We start from the raw sequence: 8,906 nt of genomic DNA on the forward strand, positions 1-8,906 counted from the left end.
CTCCCCTCCCCTCCTGGATGCCTCGTGGTGCTGAGGTAAGAAGTCCTAAAAAGGGCTAAAATAATCCAGGGGGCTCAAATAACCCCAGGGCAGCCAACATGGGACAGGAGGGGACAGGGACAACTCCGCAGCCAACCTGGTGGGGACCAGGAGGGGCAATGATTTCTCCCCGTCTCAGCTCCAACCTGGAGGTAAAAAGAGGGAACAGGATGGGATGGGGAAGGAGGTGGCGGGGGGTGGCAGGGAGCTGGCAGTGGCACCCAGGGGAGGCAAGGAGCCCCCCTCCATCCTTAGCACCACCAGCAGCTGCCCTGAGGAGGGGAGATGCTCCACGGAGGAGAGGGTCCATATCCATCAGCGGAGCCCCTCACCCTAGCCAAAAAAACGGCAGGCTTGGGGGGACACAGGCCAGGCTGGGGCTCCTCACCTCGCCACCCCGTTGTGAAACTCCTCGCTCGCCTGGTAGTAGATGGTTATGGCCACGCGGGCATCCGTGTCGAAGGTGAACTCCACGTTGTAGTGCACCTTGGCTTTGCTGACTTCCTCCCCTGGGGTCTTCACCTCCTCCGAGCACCTGGGGAGTACAGAGGATCCGGGAGATGGGTCCCCCTCAGGGACAGCTCGGGGTGCCCCAGGACTGATCCCTTGGCACGAGGCTGCCCTCAGCACTGATGGCCCCAAAAGGGGCTGCCCCCCTTCATCAGGGGAAACTGAGGCACGCCAGGAAGGCCTGGCATGCCCAAGGTCAAGCCTGCAGCCTGAGAAGTGCCACGGGTAGATTTCAGCCGTAATCCCAAAGCTCCCGGTCCGGCCGCAATCCCCAGCCTCCCTCCAACAAAGCCTTTGGAAGGTGGGGGAGGAAGAAAAACCAAAGCACTTCAAAGGCAGCACTAAGCTCTTTTAATCCCATGGCACAGCCAGCGCAGCCAGCACCCACAAGTGGGGAGCTCTCCCATGCTGGGAGGGGAAAGGACACATTTGGATAGTGGTGGCTCGTCCCCCTTCATCCAGCCGTGCTGAGACGAAAGCATCCCTGTGCTCAGCATCCCTGCGCTCAGCATCCCCGGGGAGCATCCAGCCAGAGCCTTCCCTCCCTGTGGCTCATGGCCAGGGGGGGCCTGGCCCCATCTTCCCCCCCAGCAGGACTCACCTGACGAGGCGCAGGGTGTCCTTGCGGATGTTGATTAAGCTCCTGAGGGTCTTCACGGGTTCCTGAGGAGGTGGAGCAGCGTAAGGGAACTAGGATGAGAGAGACACCGGTGAAGGCAGACACACACGGGGGGTTACAGCAGCCACGGACCTTGTCCCCGGACTCCCCCAGTGACCCAGCCCCAACCCGACACCCCATACAACACAGGGACCCAGGGTGGGCTGTGCATCCAGATGGGTGCTGAGCACCCACAGCTCCCACTGGCACTTGGGTACCAGGCAGAGCGATGATGGGGACACCCCTCTGCAAACAGCAAGCCCGAAAGCCCTTGCAGGGGACAGTTTCACCAGGGTGGGGGCATGCAGAGAGGGGCTGTTCTTTGTCCCTTTGGCTGGAGGGTGAGGGGGACGCAGGGCACAGGGTAGGCGAGCAGCTGCTGGTGTATTTTCAGGCTGCTGATACAGCACGGAGCTGCTGGATGAGGCTGGAGCTCCCTCCCTGCCCGCCAGCCAAGGAACGGACACAAACATCCCTGCTTGCTCCCGAGGATGGATGGGATTTGGGTGGCGGGGTCTCCACTACCCTGTGCCGGGAGCAGGGAGCCGACAGGGTGGCCGGGCAGGACCAGGCGGGCAGCAGCGGTATGAGGGAGAGGTGTCGAGCCATCCTCCAAGGGGACCTTGCCCTTCCTGGTCCTTCCCATCCACCTGCAGCCACCATGGGGGCTACAGAGCTCGCTGGGGAGAGGGGACACCCTCTCCTTGGCACTGCAGCCACCCAAGGGGGACCGAGGGCACTGGGGAAGGGATGCAGGACCCATCTCCACCCTCTCCATCTCCCAGGTAGGTTGAGCCCCAAGAAGGGATCAGCCCCCCAAGGGGGGGACAACACAAACACATGTTGGAGAGACAGAGGTTTACACTGGGGTTAACGCCCGGCTCTTGGCGAGCTGTCACTGTGTGCCAGGGGACAGCCAGAGCCAGGGGGACGTCAGGTGCCATCGGGGATGGCCGGGGCCCACAGGTGCCATCGGGGAGGGTAGGTGCTCACAAGAGCCAAAGAGTTCAATTGCTGCCTTGGGAGAGGGAATAGGTAACCAAGCCTGGCTGCCTGGGTCCCTCTGCGTAACCCCACCGCCCCCAACCCAGGGTGGGTGGGCTCAGGGATGGCAAGGCACCCACTGCACCCCGATACCGAGGGGACAAGACTCAATCGCAGATGGCACTTGGGGATGCCCTGTGGGGAGCCAGGTGCCCATTTCCCATGTCCCTAGTGCCCTCGCATGGGAAAGGCATCGTCACCTTCCTTATCCCCTAAGCCATCAACACTTTCCCTGTCCCCTACGCCCTGCAGAGCAGGATGGATGGGGCTGGGGGACTGATGCTGGGCTCAGGGTGATGGGATGGGACAGGCAGCTCGCAGAACCAGGCAGCGCAGGCAGACGCCTGCCCCATCCCTCCCTCCTCCACCATCCGAACATCACCTCCCATGTCCCACCACCCCACGGCTCCGGTCCCACCGGTGGCACCCAAAGGCAGGCAAAAGCCTGGGATGGACCCAGCGTGGCTGAGGGTATGGGGCGCTTCCAAGCCGAATCCTCGACACCTTGGAATTGCCACCCAGGGAGGGGAAAAGGGTGGCTGAGTCATTAATCTGCTGTTAATGAGCTTTTTAATGAGTGCTAAACATGCACCTGCAGAATCATCTGCTGCAGCTGGAAGAGAGCAAGTGAGAAAAGACCTCCGGGCTGGAAGTGAGCCATGTCGTGACATGAAGCAATCCAATCTTGCTCGTTTGCACCTCGCCAGCCACGCCATACCCAAACCAGCCCGTGGTAAGTGGCAGAGCTTGCCCCGGCACGGATAGCACCCATGGGTGCAAGTCCCTTCCCACCACAGCACCCAGGGGTGGGCGATGGAGGAGGAAAGGGGCAGCCGGGTGCCCCAGGCACAGACCTGCGGGGCCGTTGGGCCAGGCAGGATGGGGAAGTGCTGCAGGCAAATTTCTTACTGCAAAAACTGCTTTGCCGTCGCGGTTGGGCTCTTTCACACCCACATCTGGGCTCTTTTTTGGGGGGGGTTGGGGCTTTTGGGGTTTTTTTTGAATGAAATTTTGCAAGCTGGATTTGCACATCAGAAAGGGGCTTTTTAAAGGACTTCTTGCATCGCCTTACTTTAAATCAAGCTGAAAAACAACGGGGGAAAAACCTCACTGCAACCGCTACCCATTTAAAAACACTGTCCACGCATCTGTACCGACATTTGGTCCAGGCCAGCTTCTGTTAACGTGAAAAAAAAAAACAACCCTCCAAAATCTTTCTTGGGGTTTTTCTACAAGCGGGCAGGGAAACCCAGCAGCGTGTTTTCACAGTCCCCAGCTTCCCCTGCCCACCCTGTGCTCTCCGGGTGCTGCAAGCAGCTTCTCCACTCCTCAGCCCCTGCAGAGGTCCCAGCATGGTGGCAGCTACCTAAACCTGCGACGCCCTTCCCAGCCCCTTGGGAACCTGTTCCCAGCTGGAAAATCCAGATTATCACGTAGCTGTGGAAAGGAAGAGTCTGCACAGCCCCTGGGTGCTCCGCACATCCCTGCGGCAGCAGCGCTCTGAATAGCTCAGACGGGACTTGGGACACAATTTCTCCAAGACTTCCTGGCCCTTGATACCCAAGGAACCCAAAATAAATCCCCCACCAAAAAGCACTGGCCATCTCCGATGTTTCCAGCCCAGCCAGGGCTCTCACAGCAGGCCAGAACACAAAAGCATCACAGCCAAGAAGCATCAGGACGGGTCTTGGAGGCGGCATCAGAGATGCCCAAACGGTGCCTGGACACAGGCTTGGACCAGAAACAACACGGGTCCTCCCCAACCCCTCCCTGAGCCCCCAAAATTAACCTGATCCGAAAGCCCAGCCCCAAAATGCCCCCATTCCCCAGGGAGACGGGACCTCGGTCACCGCTCTGCAGCCCAGGGCCATCGGTAATTAAGCCGGAGCAATGCAATTTTGTTTGCAACGCTATATTAATTCTTTCTGCTGTTTCCAAGCTGTTCCTTTACCTTCCCCGCTGCTTCTGCTGTCGGGGTGTCTGACTCGGGAACAGCTCACTGGGCAGTTTAGAGGCTTTTACTGTAATCAAGAGGATTTCTCAGCGCTCGCTGCTGGAGAGAGAACCCGAGTGCTGACTCCTCATTTTCTGGGGAAGCGCAGAGGATGGACAGAAAGGCGCTGGCTTTGCCCACTGAATGCTCACAGGTTTTGGGGGGTGCTCCCTGCCCTTGGCTCTACCAGGATCCCCGCTCTGGCACAGCGTTTCCCCGCTGAAGGACCGTACGATGCTGCCAAAACCCTGCCGAAGCCAATTTCAGGGAAGAAACACAAACTGGGGTAGCAGCAGCCTCACCAGCCCAACACAGAGCAGGCAGCACTGGGGAGCTGGGCCATTAGCCCCAGGCAAGTTTCTCTCAACTCAGTAGAAAAAACTTTGGTGCCTTTTAATTCCTCACCTTGAATTTTTTTTAACACTTGACCTCCCCACTGCTCTGGCCGATGCTGGTGAGTCGCCCTGCTGAGATGCACCCGGGGGAGCAGGGGATGTTACCCCCATGGGTGAAACTCCGCTGTGGGGACAGCCCCGCTCTCATTTCCTCCCTTTCCAAAGGCAGTGAGTGGAAAAAAAAAAATCTCCAGGACCATGGGGTCCAGGGATCTCCCCTGCAGCCAGGATTCCCTGTGCCCTGGGACCACCTGGAGCCGGCAGCACCCAGCACTGCTAAACCCATCTGTGATGACCACAGCCCCCACCAACCCCCCTCCCCTTTTCTTTCTTTCTTTCCTTCCCTCTTTTTTGCTAGAGCTTGGGGAACACTTTCGCCTGCTCCTGTCCAAGCTGCGGTACCCCACACCACACCAGCACCACTCCCGCCATGTCCCCCACCCCGTGCCCTCTGGGCTGGGAGATGGCTCCTGGCTGGGCTGGGAAAGGCAAGAGGGAAAGCAGCTCTGGGAGAAGGAGGGAGAAAGAAGGAGGGAGAATCAGCCCATTACCCCTCACCATCTTCTGCACCAGCTGGTGTTTTTAAGCCAGCGGGTCTGAGCATGCAAGCAGCCCGTGTGGGTCAGAAAATACATGCAGGTCCGATGCCCTGGGTTAGTCCCCGATGGCAGACAGGCTGCAGCAAGTACCCAACCCTTATATTAGACATCAGAGACTCCACTCAGGTCACCCCAGGCGTGCTCCATCCCTGGGGGGTGACAGCCCGCAGCCTTATACCATGGACCCCCATAACACACACAGCCACTGCCATTTTGGGAAGGGGCACACCCAGACCCCACGCCCACTCCCCCCCCAGTGCCCACCACCACGGGCCGGTTCCCCAGGAAGTTGAGGTCGCTGTTCTCGCCGAAGAGGTAACCCTCGGGGTGCGTGGAGTCGAACTTCTCGCCGCCCATGATGAAGTGGTTGGCAAAGTAGCTCCCTGGAAAGAAAACACAGAGACCGCCTGAGCGGAGGGGGAGGACGGGGCTTCAGGCAGGCGATGGAGCGGCACGAAGCCATGGAATTGATGGCTCAGAGGTGGCTTCGTCCCTGGGATCACCTTGCTGGGAGCTTTTCGGGTTGAGCTCGCGCACTGCCAGCCCCCAGGCAGGCAGAGGCGAAGGGGGAGCTGGCCAAGAAGCGACCCGTCCTGGCCACCTTCTTCCTGCCTGCCTTGCCCTCCCCTCTCCCTGCCCGCATCCCCCCAGCAATCCTGGCCCTGCCCGGCCGCTGTGATGGCCAAAGTCTGGGCAGACAGAGCTGGGGTGGGGAGAGGTTGGTGCAGGGGTCCAGCCCCATGGCAGCGTCCAGCCCGGGGGCTGCTCCATCCACTGGGATTTAACGGGAGCAGGTTCACACCCCGGGGTTTTGGCTACGTCGCTCCCCGAGCACAGCACCTGCTCCCCTTTCCCTGCCTGGGAAATCCCTGCGAACCCCAGCCCAGCCTGAGCTGCCCAAGGTCACCCCAACCTTGAGCCATCCCCACGCTGGCAGGGGCGGCCGAATCCTGGTCTGCCAGCAGGAAGGGGAGATGGCTCCCGGGGCGGCAGGGAAGGAGAGCAGCGCTAATCCTTTGCATAAACACCAGCTAATTTCCACAGGCAGTGCTCACAGCCTGTCCTGCCAGAGCACCCAAAGCCCTGGGAGCCCCCCGGGGAGCCGGGCTGGCTCCCACAACCCCACAGCTGCTGCCGGGAAGGGGCAGCACAGACCAGGCATGCAGCCCTCAAGAATAGGCAGGGTTGCTCCTGCCCAAAGCCCGGCGTCGCAGACCTCATGTGCCGTTCAAGGCAGCACGTCCACAGCCAGACACCCGCCCGCGTTTGCTGCGGCCGCTGCCGGGAAGGTGGGCAGAGCACAACTGAACTGAGTTCTGTCAGTTCTCAGCCTGCAGCCTTCCCTAGGAAGGGCTCATCTGCAGGAGGGAGGATTGTGGAGGGCTGTAGACTCTCCAGGAGGTCAGCAACCCCCCTGCAAAGTGCTCCACATTACCCTGATGTACACCAGGCAATGGCAGGTGTCCCTTCTTCCCTCTCACAGTAAAGCACAGAGCCAAAACACCGGCGTGATCCGTCCCCCGCGCTGCGAGCAGCCCCCAGATCCGGCACTTCTCAACTAGAAGAGAGATTTTCTGCCCAGCCTGGCCAGAAGCTCCTTGTTCGTGAGGTCCGGGCTGCGGCTGCCTGGGGAAAGCACACCAAGGCACAGGATTTGGCTGGGGCAGAAGGGTCGGAACTTCTCCTGGAGGTGGGAAAAGGAAGGGAAAGGGGGAGGCGAACAGGGCTGGGGCAGCAGCGAGGGGTGAGCAGAAGCACTGGGGGTCAGGAGAGGCAATGGATGTAGGTCAGACACAGCACCCTGCATCTCGCCAGCCACGGGGATGGGGGTTTGGCTTACAAAAACCCCAACAGCACAGAGTCATCCACAGCCCCCCTGGGGACACCCCAAACTGAAACTTTTGGGGTCCACAGACAAAGGAGCTCAAGCCTGGGCTACAGCTCTGCTTGTGGGGACCGAAGTCAGAGCTTGGAGTTGGCTTCCAGCAGATGCAACGACTACCGAGGGCTGGATCAGGCCTTAGTACTGTGTTTAAAAACCAAAACCGAGCCCAGGGCAGGAGGGATAAGTGGGGGGCCATACAGCTTCACCCAAAGGCCCCGTGGCGCAGGGATGCCCGGATGCAGCGCGCCCGTCAGCAAACATCGACCATCAATTATTGATGCCTGCTGCTTTCTGGTCCCATTTTCCACGTACATAATTTATAGGCAGCTCCCTGGGGAAGGATGTGGCCACGTTAAAAAAAAAAAAATACCCAAATGCAAAGTGCCTTCGGAGCTGCCTGTGACGGCACAGCCAGGGAAGAACGGGGCCATCCAGAGCTTTTCCTGGCACCGACTTGGGGCGAGAGCAGGAGATGGAAAAAAAAAAAAAATTTAAACCTGCAGAAAAGCTACCCCAGAAGTGGGGAAAAGCTAGAAGATGGAGTACAATCTGTTCATGATGGCCCCAGCCATGGTTTGGTGGGTGCTGGGGGCTCCCATAGGATGGGCAGAGCAGGTGAGGACCACGCTGCTGTCTCCCAGTCTCCGTGCCAGGGGTTGGGAGCACCCCTGGGTGCTGCAGGCTCCCAGCGCACCCCATGCTTGGCCCAGGGGCTTCAGCTCCCCCTCTGCAGCAGACAGCACTGGTCCTATGCGCCCTCCCAGCGCAGGTCCTCCAAAAACCCTGCCGTCGTGCCAAGCTCTGCCAGGGAAGCACCAGCATGGGAAAGCCCAGGGCATCGGCAAGAGCGTGCCAGCCCGGCCGAGTGCCGGTGACCCTGTGGGCAGAGGAGGGAAACAACTTTCTAGCCACAGCCACCTTATTATCAACTAATTATAAATCCTTAACCAACGCCTACCCCCAGGGAAGGAAAGCCTGTCAAGGACGGTCACGTTGCCGAGGGAAAGCTGGGCTTTAATGTGAGCTTAAACTTGAGAGGCCTGGCAAGGGTGCGGGAAGGGCTGAAGAGAGCAGCTGCTGGAGATGAGGAATAAACCAAAATTGCCTGAGGTTCCTGGCAAACAGAGCGTGTCCTGCACATCTGCCAGCATCAGCACGCGGGACATACCTGGTGCCAGCTGGTGCCACCAACGCTCTCTGCCCCTTGTCTCCATGAGCGCCAGGGATGCCACCTTGCCCAGATGCCCTGAGTTGGGCGAGGACCCTGTGGGCGCAGACCTTGGTGCGTGCTGCGGCTGTGCCCGTGGCTCTGACACACGATGGCACACATCCTGCATCGTCCCCCAAGCCACCGCCGCCCTGCTGGGGTCTGACTCGGCTCTGGTAACGCAGCCTCTGGCTTTAAAACATCAGAGCCCGGGTGTTTCGGCAGGGTCGCCCGCTCTCCAAAGCGGCTAAAATAGAAAAGCTCATTTTCAGCCCATCCGCACGCTCCCGGCGAGGGAAGCACTGGGTTTTGCAGAGCCTGCGGTCATCCCAGCTGGGTGGCCGTGGCACGATGCTGGCACAGGGACACCCCGCGGCAGCAGGTGCCAGCATGGGGTGTTGCAATGGGTACAGCACTGCCTGGGTCGGTTAAAAGGCGCTGGGTGCTTCTGCCCCGGGGCATCCCGTCACTGCCTGGTGATCTGGCACACTGCAGTTTATTTAATTCGGTGCTCGGAAGCGGGCAGCCAGAGCCAGCGGCAGCTGAAGGCAAATCCAAACCACGGCCATGGTGGTG

General features: G+C 60.0%; 1 protein-coding gene across 1 annotated transcript in view; it reads right to left on the reverse strand.

The window, feature by feature from the left end:
* RNF157 (ring finger protein 157) overlaps positions 1–5,613 on the reverse strand; it is a gene marked incomplete at its 3' end in the record, with an annotated part of 8,981 nt that extends 3,368 nt beyond the window's left edge. Inside the window, exons 1-3 of the mRNA XM_009702180.1 lie at positions 5,503–5,613; positions 1,151–1,239; positions 428–574 (exon numbers count right to left, since the gene is read on the reverse strand). Of these exons, the coding sequence (XP_009700482.1) occupies positions 428–574; positions 1,151–1,239; positions 5,503–5,595 (329 nt within the window). The remainder of the gene's footprint in view (positions 1–427; positions 575–1,150; positions 1,240–5,502) is intronic.
* Between the last annotated feature and the right edge of the window lie 3,293 nt (positions 5,614–8,906).

The sequence above is a fragment of the Cariama cristata genome, unplaced genomic scaffold, assembly GCF_000690535.1.
Source record: "Cariama cristata isolate BGI_N322 unplaced genomic scaffold, ASM69053v1 scaffold28856, whole genome shotgun sequence".
Classification (NCBI taxonomy): domain Eukaryota; kingdom Metazoa; phylum Chordata; class Aves; order Cariamiformes; family Cariamidae; genus Cariama; species Cariama cristata.